This window comes from Corvus cornix, chromosome 4 (genome assembly GCF_000738735.6).
Source record: "Corvus cornix cornix isolate S_Up_H32 chromosome 4, ASM73873v5, whole genome shotgun sequence".
Taxonomy (NCBI): Eukaryota; Metazoa; Chordata; class Aves; order Passeriformes; family Corvidae; genus Corvus; species Corvus cornix.
This window is the reverse complement of record NC_046334.1, coordinates 64,688,208-64,711,023: the sequence shown is the minus strand read 5'-3', so window position 1 is coordinate 64,711,023 and position 22,816 is coordinate 64,688,208. Positions and strand designations below refer to the sequence as shown.

At 37.7% G+C, this 22,816-nt stretch overlaps 1 protein-coding gene across 5 annotated transcripts in view; it reads right to left on the bottom strand.

The window, feature by feature from the left end:
- ZFYVE28 (zinc finger FYVE-type containing 28) overlaps positions 1–22,816 on the bottom strand; it is a 152,707-nt gene that overhangs the window by 43,831 nt on the left and 86,060 nt on the right. For 4 of the 5 annotated variants that reach the window (XM_039550901.1, XM_039550903.1, XM_039550904.1 and 1 more), the window contains exons 3-8: positions 19,478–19,615; positions 16,776–16,978; positions 14,954–15,043; positions 12,485–12,574; positions 9,591–9,692; positions 312–1,676 (exon numbers count right to left, since the gene is read on the bottom strand). In XM_039550901.1, the coding sequence (XP_039406835.1) occupies positions 312–1,676; positions 9,591–9,692; positions 12,485–12,574; positions 14,954–15,043; positions 16,776–16,978; positions 19,478–19,615 (1,988 nt within the window). Of the gene's footprint in view, positions 1–311; positions 1,677–9,590; positions 9,693–12,484; positions 12,575–14,953; positions 15,044–16,775; positions 16,979–19,477; positions 19,616–22,816 lie in introns of those variants that run through there. The other variant, XM_039550906.1, reaches the window with a different exon arrangement.

Below are 22,816 nucleotides of genomic sequence, written 5' to 3'. Positions count from 1 at the left end.
GGAAGCAATGACCCAGGTACCATTAGCAGCAATGCCCTCTTGGATATATTAAGCAGGTAACGTAACATTGATTTCAATGATACAGAGACATTAGACGATTAAAATTCAGATGTTCTTCAAATCTTTTGCAGAAAAGTCAACATCCAATAAAAAGTTATCTGCATTAAAAAATAAATATGGATAAGTTCCTTAACCCTGCAACACTCTATTGTCCTTAAAATCTACATTAATGATACACCAGTCACTGCAGTACAAGGATACAGGAATTTATGCACATGCAAATTACTACCAAGACATCAAGTTGCTCTTACCTTGAACTAGATCTTGACTTTACATCTTCCTTTGCTGTCCTTTCACTATTAGCATCTTCATTGTAGTCCATTTTTTTATCACACAGCTGTTTTCTCTTCTCCCACTTCTTCTGCTGATTTGAGATGCTTTCTGCTTCTCCTTGGGAGTCACTTTCTGCTCCTACCTGTGAACCTGAGGAATGTGCCAGGCACTTAGAGGAGATTGGCAGTTTTTGCTCTTCACTGCCAAAGTCTCTTTCTGCTAACAAAGCAGAAGTTTCTGGTTTTAATGTTTCCTGCTCAGGGACTGAATTGTCCAAGCTATCTACATGGTCCATTTCCTTAGACTTTACTAATGTGTATGAAGCATTTACAACACCTCCTGCAGAATGTTTAGCCTTTAAACCTTCAACACCGTCCTCCCTGCTGTCTTCACAGCTGCCACAACACACACAGGAATTAATTAGACAGTTTGTGGCAGCTATACTGAGTTTATGGGATTCATCCTCCTCCTCATTTGCTAATGGATTAGCAGATCCAGGAACACAACTAATAGCTGCTTCTGGAGTTGTTACTGGGGATTCTGAGCTAGAAGGAGATTTAGGATTGAATATTACAGTAGCAGATATTTTCATTCCCCCTGTCCTGTGAGCTATGACTTCCGCCGTTTCTGCGTCATCGGCATATGCATCCCAGCCATTGAGGTATAATTGTGAGTCTGGACCTTCTAGACAGCTGCATGAATTTGGAACTGAAATGCCAGACATCTGTTTTCCATCTTCAACATTATTATTATTGCTTAAGTCACTTTCAGCATCTTTTAAAAGCAAAGCTTCCTCTGTCTGATGGCCATTCTCATAAAGCAAAGCATCTCTATATTGCAGGTTCTGTTTTGAATCGTGGCAAGGGTTATTCACCCAAGCAAATGTATCACTTACTGAATCCAACCCAGCAAGAGCTTCTCCTGCTCCATCTAGGTCATCCATAAAAAAAACTCTGTCCTCTTCATCAGTTAAGTTGTCAAGATGGTGTCTTGTTGGTGAAGCTTCTGTGCTGGAACTATTTCTTAGGCTAGGTCTGTGAGCTGGAGACTGACAGATGCTTGGAGGGGAAAGCAGAGAAGACATTTCATCTCCAACTCTGTGTACCATCCTGTTCAGCTGCTCCAGCTCCTGCTCATCATACTGCATGGAACAAGCCAGCTCAGCCTCCGTGTTCTCAGCTTTTGCTGAAAGTTCCTTAGGAGGCAAAGTTGCAGTTATGCCTGGCGTAATGACAGAGGGTACTTCAGGATCTGCTCTGACAGGAAAATCTACATCTTGAGAGATGCAGAGGTTACGCTCCAGTGTGTGCAGTTCATCCTCGGTCAGTGTCTGAAGGAGATCCCTGAAAATGAAGAAATACACATATCACTTGTCACTCATAATGATGAGGCATTGATGTTACAGATTTTAAAAAAGCTTTTACTGTTAGTGCAGAAATCCAGAACTTGAGGGCACGGAGTAGTTTCAGCTGTGTAATGCAAGCTGCATTTGGCATTCATATCCAGAGCATGTGACTACCAATGCCTGACTTTAAGATTACTCATGCAAACAGAGGGTATAAAATTACATACATGCTTGTAGTGAAGCCTCAAAATAAATCAAAACACACACACAAATGAAACTTTTCCCCTCCCCACCACTTATAGTGAAAATGTCAGCCACAATTAGATTTATTTTGTCATTTTAATTTTTTAATTCACAAACTTGACTTTCATTAGCAAACCAATTTTCCATCCTTCAAGTTGATTCAGAAAATTATTCTGCAAAAGGGTACTGCAAAGGTTTCACAGCATTATACTGTTAGATAAAAGAATTCAATAAAATCATAATCTTGCTTATGTAACACTGATATCTGGAAGCCTGATCACTGAAACAGGAATTGGAAGTTGGCTCTCTCCTGCCTCAAACACTGAAGTCAGTGCTCTGGTTTTGACTGGCATAAGCCTACTTTTCTTCACAGTGGCTACCATGAGGCTGTGTTTTGGATTTGTGCTGGAAGAAGTGTTGATAACCCAGGGATGTTTTGCTATTGCTGAGCAGGACTTAGACAGAGCCAAGGCCTTTTCTGCTCCTCGCCCCACCCCACCCACGAGGAGGCTGGGGGTGCACAAGGAGTTGGGAGGGGACACAGCTGGGGCAGCTGACCCCAGAAGACCCAAGGATATTCCATACCATATATATGGCTCAGTACATGGGGCAGGGGGAAGAAGGAGGAAGGGGGGGATGTTTGGAGTGGTGGCGTTTGTCTTCCCGAGTCACGGTGACGTGGGATGGAGCCCGGCTGTCCTGGGGATGGCTGAACACCCTCCTTGGGAAGTGGTGAATTAATTCCTTGTTCTGCTTTGCTTGTGTGTGGGGCTTTTGCTTTACCCATTAAACTGCCTTTATCTCAACCCATGACTTTTCTCACTTTTACTCTTCTGCTTCTCTCCCCAAACCCACCGGAGGGGTGAGCAAGTGGCTGCATGGGGCTGAGTTGTCAGCTGGGGTTAAGCCACACCGGGTCATTAAGGAGTAAAGCTTCTGCATGATGTTAAGAACAAGGCAGATCTAGAAGCAAACACTGAGCAATTTAGTAAACTGTGTTTCCTGTACACATGCAGCATCTCCAGTGTTACCAAGTGTCCTCTGTACTGTAGTTTAGGACTATGGGCACCTGAAATAAAAGTGTTTTTAAGTGCTTGGTAACTTAAAAACAAATCCGCAAGACACAGCAGCACTTAATTTTAGGTTTGAATTTGATTTACACTGTCCTTCTCAATTAGAAGCCACATACACAAATATCCTCTGTCAAGAACTGCTGCCATCATTTTCAAAGATCAGTAAGAGTATTTTGGCATAAATGAATGGATGGGAAAAGCAAAACCTGTTCAACAGAGGTTAGGAGTCCATTATTCCTCATGTGTTTAGGAATCATTTGTTAGCAGATGACATACAGTTGGCATAATAACAACAACAACAATAATAATATGCACATAATAATAATAGTAATAATAATAATATGCACATATTAAAAGAATTCCCTTACAGGAGTAACTTTAGTGTAAAAAAGAGACCAAAAAACCAAAGAAACATTCAACTTTTTGAATCTTGATTTCCAGTCAGTGGTTTACATTCTTAACTTGTTAGCTCAAAGATCAAATATTTTCACAAGTACTAGCAGTTTTTCAAATAGCTCAAAAAACACATCACTACTATCTGACTTGTTGTTGGGGTAACTTTATGATGTGTATCTCCTATCGCTTGCTTTATGCCTAGACATGAATCCTGTGCCTTTCTGTAAGGAAGGGAGGGGAGAGCCAGTGGAATTCTTTCGGCACTCTGTTCAAAAACAGAGATAAGCTCGCTGGCTTCTCCTGCCCGGCTGCTCCACTTCTGCAGCAGGGAAGAGAGTGGCATCTCCCGCTTTCTAGCTAGCTTTTTGTTCATTAGCTAAAGCAAGGAGTTTTCCTGGAACTTCGGTTTCTTCTTCTTGTCTTCCGGACTGTTCAACAACAACAAAACATCGCTGGGAGACCTTATACCTCGGCCTGGAGGGGCCCAAGCTGACCCAGCTCTGAGAAGAGAAAGCGACAGAAACGACTCTGAAATCTACCCAGGTTTTCTCCACAGCGAGAGGTTTTATTATTTAGCATTATTCTTCTCCCGTGCCTGCATGCATTGTGTTTGTTAAATAAATAACTTTTTTTTTCTTTTTTCACTTTCCTCCAAGGAAAAATTCTTTCCAAACCTGGTGGGGGAGGGGTGGTTGTAACCTCCCTTCTATCTGAGAACATTCATTTCAGACGTTTCCCTTAATTTGTCTCAAACCGGGACACTTGTGCCATCAGCTACCTGCATTTTGAAAAAGCTAACAGTTTAAATAAGCATGCTTAAGTCAGAAAAAATTATGGCTATGTATATTCCACGCAATTAGCATTTTATTTCTTAAAAAATCTTGCTTATATCAGTAATGTGACCCTGAAAAAAAATTCTAAGCCTCGAGAAGTACCACCTTGTAAGAACAATTACACTACTGTATCCTCCCTTTTCACTGCTCACACTCTGTTACAGAGAAGTCAGAATTTCACAGAATCATTCCATACGCACCTTCAAATCCAAAGTTTGACTTTTTTTTCAGTCATAAATGAGTAAGAAAGGAAAATGGGCAATCTTTGTTAGACCCACCTGCCTAGTAAGCTATAAACCAGTATTGCTATTTGGCACACTAGAACATTTTAAATATCTATACACTCCTTTCTTTTGTCAACACAGGATGTAATGATACCACCTTACTATTACTCGGAGCTTGTATTTAACCAGTGTCTGTAAGAGATTAAGCACTTGAACAACACCTTAAAAACAAACAGACAGAGAATGGCTTAAGCTTTAAGGTTAACATAAATACAGTAGTATTATCATTGTTTATTTTTGAAATAACTATATCAATAGGATTAATAAAAACATAGAATAATATAATTGCTGCCATGAGGCTTTGAATTATGAATTTTCATTTTGTTAGTTTTTACAGAAATACTGATGTAGAATTTTATAAGCATAAACAAAGTAACATGAGATTTTAAAAACAGTTGGGAGTTCTCATTTTAAAAAAACATAAGAAACAAGAGTAAGCACACAAATGTAACAGTGAAGGGCTTAAGCTTGTCCCTCACATATAGTAAATAAATTGAGGAGAGTAAATAAAGCCTGATTAAAAAAATAACAATAATAATAACAAGAACAACAACCACCACCAGCGAAATCAGCAGACAGTCCTCATTGTCTTTTTAGGTGAGTCAGATCCACTCAGCCTTGGAAGAGTAACATAACCAGTTGAATTACATGTGGTAGTCTACCAGTCCTATCATTTCGGTCGTGAAATAATCCTGCTTTAAATTCAAAGGGAATATGCTCATTTTCCTAATTCAAACACTGGAAATTTTGCTATTAACAAATACAGCTTATTCTAGAAGAGGTTCAGGTAATTATCTTCATTTCTCTGGTTAAAAATTCCCTAGATTCACCAGCCATTTTTAAAGATGACAAATGTTTGGTCAACAGTTACCTTTTAGATATACTGTATATTAGATTATACAGGAGTCACTGCCAACCTGCCATGTTGTAAAATGACTATGAAGATACTGAAAATTAATGTTAACCAATATATGGACAGAAATGTGACATTTCACTACTAAAAAACTAAACATCAGGTGTCATCAGTAAATTATAAGGTTTAATTAAACTGTAGCTACTTCAGTGGTTCATTTCCTTTTTGGTGAAGAACCTTTAACTCATTGTGCTCATATGGGCAAAAAGAATTTCTTCCTCTGCTTACATTATTCAGAAGCCACAGGTAAAGTCAGTTTCTGCAATCCACCCTGACAAGCAGCAGACTGCCTTCTTCTCAGAGAGGCTTCAGAAAATACTGAATTTTAAAAAGTGCATGGTGAGGTTTCACCTGCTTTTACTCTTTTTGGCATTGTATCACAGAAAGGCAATCTAGCTTTCAAAATACAAGGAACGTTTTTCTTTCAGTGGTTACAGCTACTGGCACAAAAACAAAGCAAGTTCTTCAGATGTGCTCTGCCTGCTACAAGCAGAAGAAGAGATTTGCTCTGCCTACTGCGAAACCTGAAAACTACTGCGAAAATGAATGTATTTTACTCTACTGCCAATATCCAGGGTACAGAAATGAGTTCTTCAAAGACATGAGGCCAGATGTCAATTTAAAGACAAGTTCGGCTAAACAGAGGACGAGGCCACCTTAATCCTGCACATTCTTCAAGCCTCCTCCACTAACTTTGCTCCTATTCTGACTAGAATTTTAAACTGCCTTGTCAGAGAATAGCTTTGTTGTTATTGCCAGCCCGTGCTTCAGTTCATGCTCCAAAGGAGCAAAACCAGCTGCCTCAGTGGAGCTGCCACTGTAGGAGCCCAGAGCATGTACACACACCCTCTACACTCAGCTCTGCACACCAAAGTCCACAGATCTGTCTGACACATCCACGCTGAGAAACCAACACTGAGATATGTAACAAACAGCACTGGCACTCCATTACTGCCAGAGTTTTGAATCAGTTACAAGTTTTGAACACAGCCACCTTGGAAAACTAGCCAGTTTTTCCCCAATCACTGTGCACACTCTAAAAGAACACAAATTTCATGCTGCCCCCACCCAATTCTTTAACACACAGACAGCATGTATACTGCATTTCATTTCTAGACAATGATACAGAAAGGTTTCAGCATACTTAAAATGGTACAATCCTCTGATTCAGCACCCTGCACCACTTGAGGTGCAATTTGCTTGATTCTGCACCACCAAAAACCACAGGGACCCTGCCATCACTTGTAATGGTCCAGAAACAAGCACCAGGAAAGCAAGGAGCTCGGAAATACGGCAGAATTAAGGAGTACTGCAAAATTCCAAGTTTGCTGACTTTTGAAAATCTCTATACAGCAGCCTCAGAAACATATACAGCAGAGGTAGTATTTTATCACAAGAAGGTTCAGTGCCATAGGCACCTAAGTTACATATCTATGCATAGAGCAGATGATGTGATTTGTATACTTCCTAAGCTGACTGCAGTAGTTTGGCAGAAACAGTTCAAATGCCTTAGCTTCAAAGGCACAGAGGTAACACTACTATATAATTATGCATTTGTAGATGTATAAAGTATCAATGCTAATGTTTTACATACAAAATAAAAGTCAACACAAGCACCTGGCTTAGATATTAATTAAAACATTCAAAGCCATAATTTGCTGCTCAACCTTTCCAAAAACTAAGCAAGAACCCTTACTGCTTTTTCTCAGAGTCTCAACAATCTATTGTTTTCAAAGTTGTCAGCTACCAGGACACCAAAAATTTTCATATCTAATAGATATTTATCTTCTCTGCTAGTTCTGATTAAATTACGTGGATCAACATAATTAAATACAGTACTTATCTTTGCCTTACGGATATTTTAGGACAATACAGTTTAAAAATTAATTACCTGTAACCCTACAAAACAATCAGCTCTGTATTTGATGTTACTCCATGAGCTATAATATTTAGTTGGCTAAAAAGTTACAGAACTTTACAGAGAAATTCACTGGGATGTGATCACATTCTGCACCAAGATGTTGTTCTATATTCTTACAACAGGCACACAACTGCAATACAAAATGCAGCTCTTTCAACAGAAGACTTCTGAATCTATTTTCATGCCTTAACTACTGGTGATAGAGAGCGGAGAAAAGACTCCAGGATAAAACACTCCTCCTTCGCTGGGGAGCAGAAATACCAGGATCAAATATCTCATTCCATATTCTTCAGAGGTTTCTATGAACATTCTCACAGAGTAGGGATTGCAGCCTGATGAGTCAAAAAAACCTCTGATAAGAAAAAAAAAACCTACACAGCTTAGGTACTTTTAAAAGTAATTCAATTATCCTACATGAACAGCACACTTATTTGTATCTCATTGTTATTTTCAGTCAATGTATTTTTCATTCAAGAATATTACTAAAGGATCTTTTTGAGCTCAGTTCTTGCCAGTATTTGAGTTCAATTCAGAGACTGCCAGACATGGAATTTCATATTACTTCTTGCTTGAATTTTTGCTCTGATAGATGTTATCTCACTAAGAACGCTTTGCAAACTTTGTCTCCTAGACAACTGAAATCACATTTTTTTAATGTTCCCTTTCCTTCACAGAATAAATACAAGTCTTAAAGTATATCAGAACTTTTCCAAAACTGAATCTGGAAGTCTTTTTATTTTCTAAAGTTTGCACTGAAAACCGTAGTTATTGAGCAAACAAGCATTTCACAAATCTGTTCTCAACCCCAGAACTAAGTTCACAGTAACTGAAATGGACTGTGAAATACACTGACTTCACTGATTTTCATTTTCCACATTGTAACATATGAGGATAAAGCAGAAAATACAGATGATGAGAAGCATATTAGCTTTTAAATATCCTTTTGGCTTTAGACAGCAAGTGGAATGTTGGTGAAAACATCTGCAATAGCCACATATTGGGAATAAAGTATTTTAATGTAACTTCATGCACTTTTCAAGCTTCGGTACCAATAAAGCTTTTTCCTCCCTTCTAAATTGTTTTGTTTCTCAATTCATGTTGTTGTTCTTAACCCAGTGTTTTATAAAACCATAATCACTCAAAAAACCCCAACAAACCAAACATGTTGATTTGCCAATTTTAATTCTCAGATTTCAATATGAATATCATTAATGTACGTAAAAATAAGACTTCTAGACAAAAATACTAGGAAGTCTTCAAGGGACACAAGAGGATGTGGTCTAGATATTTATAAAGGCTCACTTCAGAAATAGCTCCCCCCCAAACCACCCCTGACAGAGCTTACATTCTCCCTCAGGAGATGCCTCACCTCTAACGGATGAGAGGAGATCAATCTGGATAAACTATGTGAAAACTATTCTTACATCAAGCTGTCACCATGACATCCAGGGAAGGCGATAAACTGCTGAAAATTGGACACAGGGGAAAAAAATACCTGCCAAATTATGTCTAGAGATTTCTAGGAATAAAAGTAGCAGTTGGTATATAAATTTGAATTCCAAGAAAATAATGGGGCTTATGGATTAAGAAAATTTTTTAACACCCAGATAAAATACCTGAGGAGTGAACATAAAGATTGTTTAAAAATACAGCTTAATTTCTCCAAAGTAACAGATCACAGGTCTTCTAAAGACCTCAGCTAAGAAAAAAATATTTTAATGCTCTTTACACTTGAGCCAAAGCCCACATCTCCAATGGTAACCAAGACTGAAGCATTATGGAAAGAAGTATAAAGTGATCCATCCTGTAAAAAAATAAATTTACAATATGAAAAACTGATAGTCATTTCTATTAGGTTAAGAATTATCTGAGTATTGCATCAAAGCATAACAAGAAAATGTAATAAGCCTAGTTAAACAGAAACATTGATGCTAATCAGAAACAGAATCTCCCAAAAATAAACTCTAACTTTAGTATTTCAGGCATCATCAAACCACAAGGAAAATGTGAAATGCTGTAAAATAATAGTCAAGAAAAAGAAACTATCACAGAGATTAAAAGTTCAGAAAACTACCATGAAATGAAAAACTACATTTAGTTATTTCACGGGTGTATCAGGCTAATGAGAGGAAAATGCAGTTTATGGTTAACATAGCAAACAGAAACACTTTTCTAAGCATTTATGAGTTTTCAGGCCTCTGATTTTCACTTCAGAGGAAAAGCAGTTACACCTATCTTTTATTACTTGCCTTATTTTTCTTAGCAAAGTGTGAAAAGGTCTGAAGAGTTCAGACATATCTTCTGGTTTATGGTCCAAGTTTAATGGTCCCTCGGAGTAGACAACAAGGCCACTGTAATTCAAACACATGCATGAACACACACAGAAATGAAAACTTTATTACACAGAGCAACCACTGAATAGTCACAAAAGCAACTGTACATAAACATTAGAATGACATTTAACTACATCTCGTTATCTTATTTTTGTCTTATTCACCCACAGTTAGAATTAGATGCCATTTAAAGTAACAGGAAAAAGATTCTCTCCACTCTGTTCCCCCCTTAAGCACGGCAGAAAAAGCAATGGAAGCATAAAGGGAAGAACACACATTTATTTCATTGCTGCAGCTGACTGATTAAAAAAAAAAACAAAACAAAACCACAAAGGAAACCAAAGGAAACCTATTATCAAGTCCACTGGGGAAATTCCACTGATTTGAGATACTGCAGATGTCTTTTTCTCTCCAGTCTAAATAATTTCCAGGTAAGGCAGTGGACTCCTGAGCTCCTAGTTTTCTACCTCTAGGATAAATATAACCTGGTATTGACATATAGTAAAAAAAGAAAACAGATATTCTTAATCACATAAAACACATGTTGAAGAAACCACGCTTCTAAATCAACTCAGCAGTTGTACAAATTTCCCCGGAAACAGGTAAGTTCACAATCCTGAGAGCCTCCATGTACTTCACTGTAGATATCTCAACAGCTCCTCCTGACCAAATCACCACTGCCCAAACCTGTTTGTGTGTCAGGGATTAAACAAAATTCACCTTCCTATCTGCTGTACCATACCATACTGTGTCTGAGAGTGGATTCCCACCAGGCACCACTCCTCTTAAAACTGTTTAATCCTCTGCCCACTGCAAAAACAGTGTATGTTTCCCAAAGGCAACCCATTCTCACACTTGAGATGACATCAGTTTTCTTTTTCTAAGGCCATTTTCCCCTTCCTGTCCATAGTGTCAGTGCTCTGTTACCCAAGGTATTTCAAAGGCATGTTCCTTTTCTTAAACTAAAACTACATTTTGCTTCAGAGAGCTATCCAGAATCCAAATCATCCAGAGTAACAGGGATCCTCAGCTAACTAACAAGACTATCAAAGTACTTTGGCCACCAGTTATTCCCTAGCAAGCACCATGTGACCACCAAAGCCTCTCCTGATGTCACAAGCTATATGAGTTCCTCTGAAGTATTAAAAAAAAAAAGACCAGGGGATTAGGGATTTGAGGGCAGGAGCAGGGAAGAGGAGATGAGAGAGAGAAAAAGTTGCTTCCTTTGCAAGTCACTTTTTTTTTTTTTTGTGGCTTAAGACAAATTCTCTTGTTGCCAAGGATACATCATTTCATCTTTGTTTTCTGTGCTTTCCAAGCTTCAACAAGCAGGTTGCCACAAAGTGAAGCAGTTATTGCTGACTCATGTCTTATGTTCTGCATAAGCAAATGTTACTACTTTGCTCAGTGAAAGCTCAAGGCTACTCTCCTCAAACTTCTACTTGATGCCAAGTCACTGTTTCTTTGGCTTTCAGGCACAGTTTGCTTTCCATAGAATTTAATTCTCTGAAGAAATTTTTAAAAAAATGTAAGTGGGCTAGAGCACCACAGGAAAAAAAAAATAAAAGGATTATGAAATGGCTTCTGTATAACATTTGAAAGAGCTCTGAAGCAAAGCCTGAATATAGCTGTAGCACTAAAAAGAGTTAAAAATTGCTAAAAAGTGTGTCTTAATATTTCCTACAAGGCTTGTGTTTCTTCCAGAAAACACCGTATCTGGATGGGGTAGTTATTCTGTGGAACTTCACATGACAGTGATTTCTTTTCATATCACTGGATAATTAGGAGCAGTCAAACTTTTTCTCTTCTTCTCTATCCTTCTTTGCAATTTGGGATAGACATGATCTATTTTCCAGAGAGCCCCTGGTTTTCCAGTTAGTCATGATGTGTTCGTTTTTGCTGTGTCTTCCAGCAGCTTCAAACTGAGTTCTCACATTCCTGTTGTCTTCCAATAATCAGATTATTACTGTTATTATTTTTAGAATGACAGTTAGAGACAATATACTATTTAACAGGAACAATAGACCACAGGGATTTCCTGAGGAGAAGTGTATTACACTCAGGATTTGAGGTTTTTTATTTCCCTCAATTATACTACTTATATTAGCTAACTTTAAAACATTCACAATGGTAAAATATTAAAAATATGCTGGCTTTACTCCAGAGAAGCTGCTGCCTTACTAAATCATGAAGACTCATTAGGAAAAATGCATCTGATTTGTTCAATAATGCAAAAACTGCATGAAGCTAAACCACTGTTGCAATTTAGTTGCCTTGAGTGGTCAATACAGGGCACAAATCTACACAAAAGCTACACATTATTAATACTTTCCTTCAAGAGAATTAAGCCTAACTCAACAGTTACAATGCAGTTTGCCATGGTAATTCCTTCTGAACTTAGAGTCATTGAGAAAAATACACGAATCTAATTGAAAATTTGTCGTTTTCAAGACTTGGATCCTTAAGTCACACTATTTTTGAGTGTCACAAAATATGTGCTTTCAAAAAATATTTCCAACAGTATGACATTGCAAAGACTGATGTTCCTAGTTTTTAAAATGTGCTGGAGGATGCCTGATCAATTGTTCCTGCCTTCTATATTTAGAGACCTACCATCTTTCTTTATGTTGGTATTCTACATTAAACTGGTAATGATTTAGAACAAAACAATCCTCGTCTTTAATTCTTTTTAAAGAGCGTTAAAGCAAACTCGTGTGAAAGACAGTCCATCAAAATTCTAAACACAGCTTTTCAAATCTTCAATAAACCTTTAAATGAGGCAGAGTAGACAGTAGTTAAAAATTACTTACCATACAATGGCTAATCTTGGAATTGTAAACATTAAAGCTGGTTCATAGTCATCTATCATATCTTGAGTGAGGTACCCAAGCCTTAAGGCTCTAAGCAAAAGAATGAAATTATTTGGTAAGACATCAAACTCTCAAAGAACACATTTTGTTAAGGAAAAAACTGAGAAAATTGTTATAAGCCAAACCGACAGTATTTAACTCATGCACTGTTTTCGTACCTAAACCACTGTGTATATACCTGACTGCTTAAGTCTTTGCTTTAAAGAAAAAATAGTATAATAAAAACATGAATCCAAGAAAAAATCCCTTTATACACTTAAAGCTTTTAGTCACTCAAAACCCAATTCCGTTTTATGTAATTTTCTTGATTTACTGTTTCATGTCAAGCTTCAGCTTGATACTGAAAACCACTAGTGCTGACAATTTTTCAAATAAAAGAAACATTTTTAAAGTAATAGGGAAAAGTATTTGGTTTCTTTTTCAAATACAAATTGCTCTAATTATCAAGGTCATTCTCCCCCTTAACTAACAAAAAAACCACCCAAGAACAGCCCAGTTCTACACAGTAACTCTTACTGAAGTCTAAGGATTTAATATTTGGGGGAGACTTCATTGTCCTCAAATACCTTCTCAAATGTCTTAAACCCCTTTTAAACTAAACCCCATTTTGTTTGGATTTTTTACTTGGCTGTATTTTCCAGGTTTCTTCACAATTTCCAGATTTCACCATATGTTTCAATTTCAAATTTCTTCTGACTTGTTCATATCAGTGCTTAAGATGGCACTTAAAACTGCACATTAGTCCTGCTTTTGGTCCCTAAAAGAATGAAAACAACTTTTTCTTATTCCTTGTCAGCACTTTCCAGCCATCACTGCTGGTGGTGGATGGGACACGACGACAAAGCAAGCCCTGGTTGGTGCCAATAGTGGATGGACACACTGGTGTGTGGCCCACCCTCACTCCCTGTTTCCTTCCTACAGCCCCCACAGATTACCCAATGCTACAAGTAAGAAACCATCTTTTCCCTCTTACTGGGCAAATACAGAATTACAGAATTGTCAGGGTTGGAAGGGACCTCTGGAGATCACCCAGTCCAACCCCCCTGCCAAGACAGGGTCATCCAGAGCAGGTGACACAGGAATGTGTCCAGGTGGGTTTGGAATGCCTCCAGAGAGGGAGACTCCACAACGTCAGTGGGCAACTGTTACAATACTCAAAGAAAGTAAAGAAATTCTCCCTCATGTTGATGTGAACTTCTTGTGTTGTAATTTATGCCCATTCCTCCTTGTCCTGTCCCTGGGCACCACGGAATAGAGTCTGGCACCTTCCCCTTGACACCCACCTTTGAGATATTATTGTGCATTGATCAGATCTCCTCAGTCTTCTCTCATCTACGCAGGCCCAGATCCCACAGCCTCTCCTCTTAAGAGAGATGCTCCAGACCCCTCATCATCTTTGTGGCCTCTGCTGGACATGTGTATGCCATAGGTGAACACGTGTATGTGTAGTAGCTCTCTGACTGATGGCAGGTTAATTCCTCCTACTTGTGACCTTTTTTGAGTTGTAATCCTGTCTTCCAAAATGCCTGAAACACCTCTGATCCTGGTGTCATGTACAGATTGTAGCAGTGTTCTCCATGCTCCTTCATTTCTAAATGAAAGGATCAACCCCACCAGACCCAGAGTCCTACCTCACAAGCTTTCCTAAACATGACAGTAAAGCCAACAGTTATTTTAAGGGCCTTTTACAGTCAACTGGTGTCTAATAATTCTACACAGAATATGATTCACTAATTTCCTTTTAAGAACACTGCTCTGCTGCTCAGAACCCCACTTAAGCTGAGTATTTCACATGCTGTTGCCCTCTACTGCCCACCTGCAGGCTAGTTAATGTCACAAGGGGGAAGAAAAAAAAGTTGTTCAACACAGTACATTACAAATTCACACTTTTCTTTGCACCTTATCCTTCTAGAAGAACTTACGAATTGCTTAATTATTTGATTTCTTTCATCATCGCCCCTTCATAAATACAGAGCCAAGGACCAGTCCTTTGAGATTTTAAAGAGCTTTTACGAGTTCTTTATGATAATCACTGGAGGTTCACAGATGATTTGAATCATCTCCCCATGTATTCTTGCATGAAATACCATTATGATGCCTTGAACAGATTTAGCTTATTTTAATGCTTAGTCTTCATGTACACATCTGGAACCAGGCATACCAACAATACTGTTATTGTTGGATTATGAACTCTCTTGTTTTGTATTTTCTTAATGTAGAAAACAAAAAAGCACAGGCTTGTGCCTGGCAAGCGTGCTTAATACCTTTAAACTTTGTACTTGGATACTTACTAGGAAAGAAAAAATACCTGGTGTTTCATGACAATTCTTCAAGATTATAGTTAATGTACTTCTATAACAATCCACACAGAAATTAGACACAGAAATTAAGATCTAGTCCTTAACTTACCTCTCCACAGTTTCACAGAACAGTACGATCACCTCTTGCTGTACATAGTATTCTTTTGGAGACTTCACAGGTACCATGGCCGACACATAACTACAAAAATTATAAAATAACGTACTACTGTTTCACATGCTTTAACAAGTAAGATTATAAATAAAACCAAACCTAGGGCAAATAATCTCAGAAACCTGTACCAATCTCAGATTTCCCGTACCAATTTGTATTTATTTCAACAGCACTCGCTATGAAAACTGTACTGTATAAGAATGTGTAAGAAAAGCAGCCAAATTACTTATTGCAGTGGAACTAAGGCAGTGGAACTTAGTAGTAATTTAGAAATATAATTATACACATTTAGCTATCAGAACTCTATACTGTGTGGCACAGGGCCCTAGAAGGATCTTTACTGCCCCATCTTGAAGACAGAATAGTTTGCTCTGCACTTCCTTAAAAAAAAAAAACCTCTGACTTAAACCAAACATTTTATCTATAAAGGTTTTACCTGAAATTAGATTAGTGAAAATCAGTTACCCCAATGAGACAATTTACGACAGTTAAAATTTGGCCTCATTTCTATGTGGAATTACTTGCAAATGCAGTAATTCGACAAGGTAAGAAACACCGGTAAAAGTTCAGCGGTTTTCTGTCTCTGCATCACTTAATTGGTCATTTGTAGAATACAAGTAACACAGAAAGGGAAGAAGTTGTTTGCAAAACAATGGTAAAGAAAAATGTTGTAAGTAGAGAGCTGGTATTGACAGGCCAAAAACTGCACAGACACTGCCAAGAACCAGTTACTGATTGTCATTGGTGTCTGCACTCAAACCCACACTTAAAAACATGTTTTTAGACAATGTTTTCAATTAAAGTGTTTTCAATGTAACAGAATAATGATGCTTTTTCTAATCAGAAAAAAAATGCTTACCTGAGTAAAAGAATACAAGAGAGTAACAGTATTGAGGAAGAGCAAGCAGTAATGTGAGACATGACAGTCTATAAATTATTCCCAAGAAATAATAAGAGACTAGCCAATTGTAAGAAACATGTTCTGCTAAGGGCAGCAATGACTGTATCATATTAGATCCACAGATAATCTTGCCCATTATCTTGTCTGTGGCCAGCACCACAAACATCTAACACACAGGCAGGTAGCTGGTTACATTCTGAAGCACAATGTAAGATTGGTCAATGTGACCCTGAGACAAAAAAGCATCACCCCCAAAAAGCAGTTATTTTTGCTTAAGCTATAAACCTCAAAGTCATTTTTCAATCAAATTTTCAAATCAGTGAATTCCTGTAGTTAATTATGGCTTTTGTAAAAGCACTTCCTCCATCAGAATTCAATTTGCCTTCTTAAATTCACTGCATGCATCTTGCTTGTATCACTAAGCACAAGAGAACAAAACCTCAGTCTCTAGAATATTTGTTATCACCCTTTTCTTTTTAAACATCTCATATTTGTTGCCTTTTCTCTGACAAAGAAAACATTAAGAGAAGAGATTTATGGTTTCCTTTTGTGTCTTAGAAATTCTCCCTCAAATGCCATATGCCAGTAGGCAAATGGAAGATTATAGTTTAGTTGGAGAGAGCAAATGTTGATTGCTAAAAAGCTATTTAGTTGTCGTTTCATTATTGCTACATTGGAAGGAAAAATCTAACAATACAACAAATTACTAAGAATTCAAATACCATGATAAAAAATTTACATACTTTTTCCACTCAAAGAACACAGAGCAAAAGAGCCAATTTCCAAAAACCAACAAGCTACACAACAGCTGCAGTGGCCAAGACGTTGCTCACAACACATTTACTTCAGCTCTTTTACCTTAATTCAAACTCTGCAAAAAGGACATCAAAATGCTTGAGAGAATCTTTCATTTTTTCTGTGTAGAGGTTCAAATCCCTTAAGGCCTGGTCACGAATGATATTTCTGACTTCTTCCAGGCTTCGGGTCAGATCCTTGGCCAAGGGCCTCATAGCCATACTCTCAATTTCACGATTCATAATAATTGAACCAGCAGCCAAACACTATGAAAGATATGAAGAGATAAAATATTAGCTTTTCCAAAGCAAAAATACTTTTATACTTAAAAACAAAGCACAAGATTTGCTATTTAACAATATGTGCTTTTGAACAAGGGCAGTACATTAGCCCCAGATGGCTGCAAATTATTAAACAAGTGAAAGATTTAACACTGGTATGTCACAAGTCAAAAGCTTTCACAGAAAAGGTTAGGGAGCAGCTCAGTGAGGGAGACATGAGGACAAGGGAAGGTTGAAGTACAAGAACCACAGGGCTGACAGAAGAACTAAAGCTATTCTCCCACCAGTTAGGCAATAAGCATTAGTAGGATAGATCCTCTATGCACACATGGATTGCTTGCATAAGAGAGATGGGAATCTAGCAAAACTACAGTCCATAGACTGTTTTGATTTGGGCTAGACTGCTTGATTTTGTAAAAATAAATCCATTCCTTATAAAACAAACAGAAAATCTGCAACTGTGATATCCTTTACAGTGAGACTGTTCTTTTACAGTGAAACTGCACACTGGCTATCACACAGAGATCCAGTAAGGCCAGTATCCTGCTTCCCACAGAAACCATGATTATATATAAAAATCAGGTCACCAAGTGATTCTTCCCTTTCAATGTCTGGAAAGCAGCTATTTAAGAGACTCTTTGCCCCAGGCAGTACACATGGACTCTCTCTGACCAGCTGACAAAGACATGAACGGTAGATTTTTACTGTAACACATCATTAAAACTTTTTATAAATCTTGCTATTAAAAACAACTGCTGGCTTTATTCTTTACAATGAGCACTGATAGAAATCATTACCTGTTGCATTAATGGAAATACTTCTATTAACTGAAAATATACAAGGTTGTTCTCAAAGATCAGGGGCTTCTGTCCATTTTTAAATCTCCATTTGCAGCTGTGTCACTCCCCTCACCCTGGCATCCTGTGGATGGGAGCCACATCTGCAACTCAGTATGAGGAACCTGCAATCCCAGGAAGGATCCTTTCTCAACAGCCTGATGCATTAATTTGTGTTTTGAGGACACTTGGAGAAGATCATGTCCTTACTTCTTATCAGCAAAAGCAGTATTTGTGGGAAAGTATGGATAAAGTAAGTGTTTCCTGCTGGTAGGTACTTCTCAGTCTGATAACTCAGTGATTGTACTGACAAGGACACAAGTGTGTACTCATAAAGCTCATACAACCTTCCTGCTACATGAATTTCCAGGAAGACAGTGTCTACAGCAGTAGGAGTTTGCATTACATCATCACTGCATATGTTACTTTCTCTGAAACCAACAGGTCTCTCCAGCCTGATGGTTACACAGTAGAAGTTTGATTTGGAAACAGGTTTAGCTTATATAACCCAGCAGTGAATAAAACAAGACTGAGGACAGGATTACAAAGCACTGACATACCAAATTAATTTTGTAAATTCTATCTGAGACTTCTCTGACTAAGAGGAGCCTACAATTAACAACTGTCAAAGCAAGTTTCAGAAATGGAACATATGGAGGCATATTGACTGAACATGATGGGAACTCTTCATGGAGAACATGCACCCGAAAAGGAAAGGAAAAGCTGGTAGAGGAAAAAAAAAAGTATATTAACAGGAGCCCAAGGATTGCTTCAAATACAGGAGAGACAACGCTGCAAACAAGACCACAATGTGCTGTTGTGTGGTGGGATGTCAGACTAATCCCCCCTCAAGTCTCAACAAATTCACGGTGCCTTAAGTCACCTTCAGGCCAGTAAACTGAAGAGTTTATCATTAAAGATACCACAGTGATTTATCTTTTTTTAGCCAAAGACATCAGTACTAATAAATATCTTGCATATCACATCCTATTTTTCTGACACTTCAAGCTTCTTTTGGTTAAAATACTGAAAGCTTATTCACTACAAAAATTCCTTATTCCTACAGGTTGCTCTAGAAGCAAGTCTTTGAGAGAAACCAGATAAGAGAAGAAAAGTGGACTTCAGTGTTCTGCACAGGAATTATTATATTTTTAGCATAGAAACGAAACAAGCAAGTTATGTGCAACAAATGACAGCTCCAAGTTATATATTTAGGAGGAGTTATAGCATAACAGTCATTAAAATAAAGTGACAGCATGCACTTCTATTTGTTGGAGATGAACTTTTGTCCTGATAAAACTCCCTAATACACTTCTATTTGTTTCTAAGATCTTCAAAACACAAGATGGCCAATCAGCATAAAAAACAATAATATCACTCAGATCCTAACCCACAAAACAATAGTTTTTTCACTATGGAATACTGACAGCACACAATTATGAAAATACCAGTGTATGCTGTTAGCCCAATGAAAACCACAGTTAAAGAACCCCATTTCTCTGAGCACCCAGTGCAAGCTCTTGCAGATGTTTGCTATGCTCTCTAATTTTTTGTACCACTTCCAGAAAAGTCTGAAAATGTACTTGGGGCTTTATACAGCAAAAAAAGTGTCTATTAAGCCCAAACAACAGAAGTATGACAGACCTACCTCTGCTCCAAACCAAAGCTGTCCTGCAAGGTTGTCATGGCGTATTTCCTCTGGAAACTTAACACAAAAGTCTCGGTTGGCCCGTTCATGTGGAATACATTCATCCATGATCTGATTTATGATGTTCAAAACATTATCCTGAAGCAAAACACAGGATAGCATATATATTGTTTGCACAGAAAATATTTTTCTAGATTTTTATTAGAGTTTATTAGTGAGGCACCAACCAATTAAGATAGAAAATGCAGTGTTTAACCCTCAATCTTTATACACACAGAGAAAACAGAGGAGAATACTGCACAGAAACAAGAGCAGCAAACTTCACTCTCTCTAGTTCTCCCAGCAACCATTTCTCAGATTAATTGCACTTAATTTTGACTACTTCAATGGAGCTTCTGATGAGGAGGCATGATATAAAGAGCTCGTTACCTTCAGCTATCTGTATGTATTAGTAAATAAACTAGAAGTACATGTGAACTATACTTCTTCCATTTCCTCTCACCAGCCCCAACAATATGCACTCCATTATTCCCAAAAAGAGCACCTGACAGGGCACCTTGATGCTGTTAGAAATTGAGTTATATTGGGACCATTGTGGTTGAATAGATTTAAATTCATCCTGGGAATCTAAAGCATGTAGCTTACACACCTGAATCCCAAGTGGGCAAGGGCTGGCATACTCACCTACCACCTCATCCCCCAGACACCCAGGAGGATAAGGGGACACCACACAAGTTAGAGCCTTAATAACTGCTCTGATCTACATCTGCACCAGGACAATGATCAAAGACCTATAACCAGTTTCTTGAAATGCAGTAAATAATCTGTATTCATTTATTTGAAAAGATAATTTTCACGTACGCCTGCTGGAAACTGCATGGAATTTGATTAACATAATAAAGGTAGATTGAGAGCATGAAAAAAGCTGAGTGCTTTCATTAAAGATGTTTTGCCTGTCTCATGCTTCTTCAAGTATTCACAGAATTCACATTCTATTTAATATATTTCTCAAACAAATACAAACAAATCTGTCTGTACAAAATTCTTTAACAGACAGAATTGCTTTAAATCTACACTTTACTGTTTTATTTTCACCTGCATTGAAAAAACAATAGAAGACAAGAAGACAGGAATTTTGAAGAACCCTGCCCCTTTAATATGTTCCCCATCAGAGAAGACAAAACCTACTTTAGCTACAAAGAATGATCCACATTTTCTGCAATTTCTGCACAGACTGCTGCACCTGCTGTTGCCACAAAATAGTCTTAACATTAATGCTGTAATTACAGTTGTCTTCATCCATACTAAATGAATAAATTAACCATCAGCAATATTTATTACACACTGGTATAAGGTACTTGATGTGTTAACAATTAAAACACTTTAACAATAAAGTATTTTTTGCAAGGCTGTCATGAGATAATATGTTTCATTTCAATAAAGCTGTTGAAAACAAACAAACAAAACCACCTCATACAGTTAAAACACACGAGTAAGTGTAACATTCAACCACCTTCTCTGGAAATAAGTCTGAAAATCAAATGCCCTGTAGTCCCTCCAGGGCATCACAACACAGACCATGGCCAGCAGGTATGAGAAGAGACAAGAAAAGAAAACTAGAATCACTGACACATAAAATACCTTCTTTTAGAGATGCACCCCTCACTCTGCTGGGCCTATTGTTCTGCCAGGATCAACGTGGCACTAGGATCCCTCAGAATCAAAAGAGATGCTCACTGGAGAAACTGAGGGAAAAACCAAGCTTAAATATTCCCTAGTGTAATTGCAAGGAGAACTGAAGTTCAAATCCTGGAAGAAGAGAGAACAGAGCAAAGATGCCCACACCCTGCTTCAGCACCATCCTGAACCACTGGCTGAAGAACACTTTCACCACCTCCTCTCTCCACAACAGCATGGAGTTAGCTAAGCAAATCCAAATTAGAAAGACAGCTCAGGATCAGAAAAAACAGACTAATAGCAAGTTTCCTATTCTCCTTCCATTTCTTAATTCGTGGTATTGAGTATACTTCTCTCACCATTATTTAGCTAAATCTAGCTGGGGAACCAAAGTATTTTGAAAGTAGGTCTCATAAGAAAAACAACTCCTAAACTACCTAGCTTCTACCCAGAGTTACAGAGCAAAGACTGAAACTGAGGATAAAAACATTTAAATAGCAGAAGGGCATGAGTCACTCATGAGGTATTTCAAATCTGTTATTACTAATCTATTTTGAGACCAGGTGCTTTGCCAGTAGCTCTCGCTTTATCACCAGAGCAATACAGGTTGGTCTTTATCATTAGGATGAAAAAGCCAGATTCCTGTTTTCAGAGAATTAATCAAAGTTTGCAAAGGCCTTTTTGCATTGGAGAGATACAGTGATAAAAAGCAATCTTACCAGTTAAAATTTTACAAAAGTTTCAGGAAATACAAAGAAATATTAAGGCAGGGAACTCTGAGAGGAACACTATTCAAATCTGGTTATATCAGACTTTAAGTAATCCAATTACATTATATTTCAGGACATGATGTTCCAATTTATTTTACTTGCCACCAAACTTTAATATGGGGAAATGCAATTTTTCCCCTGCTTTTTCTTCCTAAAAAGCTACACAGAATAAGATGAAAAGCCATATCAAAACCCTTTCCTCCCTAAATTTTATTTTATTTTAATGGATTATTTTTTAAATGCAATCTTATTTGACAGCAGCAACAAGACAGATTGAATTCCCCTTACAAAATCACCTATATACATACTCTGAATTCCTGATGTATCAAAGAACATTTTAAGCAAATTGAGTAAAGCAAGAGAACTCATAGCTGGTAAGCAAGTGTTCAATGGTTTTGTTCTGTTTTTCTACTCATTATACCTGTTAAAAAGCACTAAGATCCTGTCTAAATCATCTCAGGAGATAATTATTACAAGCATCATGAAATTTTATACCTTAATGCACTTAAATACTGCAACTAAAGGCAAGTTGATGCAATGAAGATAATTCAACTTTTTACCATATACTAATTTTTAAGCATATAATTTATTTGTTTACCACCTAAATGATGTTTAATTCTTCCTCATTTCTTCAACATTCCTATAATCTCTAGATGCTTCTGATCCAGAGCACCCAAGATCTACCAACACACTTCCATGTATGCCAAACTTTGAGTCAGATTTCTTTTTTTAATATGTGCAGTACTACTGAGTTAAACCACAGGTCATTAAGATTTTAATATACACTTTCCAGTGGAGATAAATCACAATAGCTCCATCTCCAGTAGCAGTTGTTTGTATAGAGTTACCTGGCTTCACAGGGGCAGCTGGTCATTCTGTCAGAGAGCTAAGT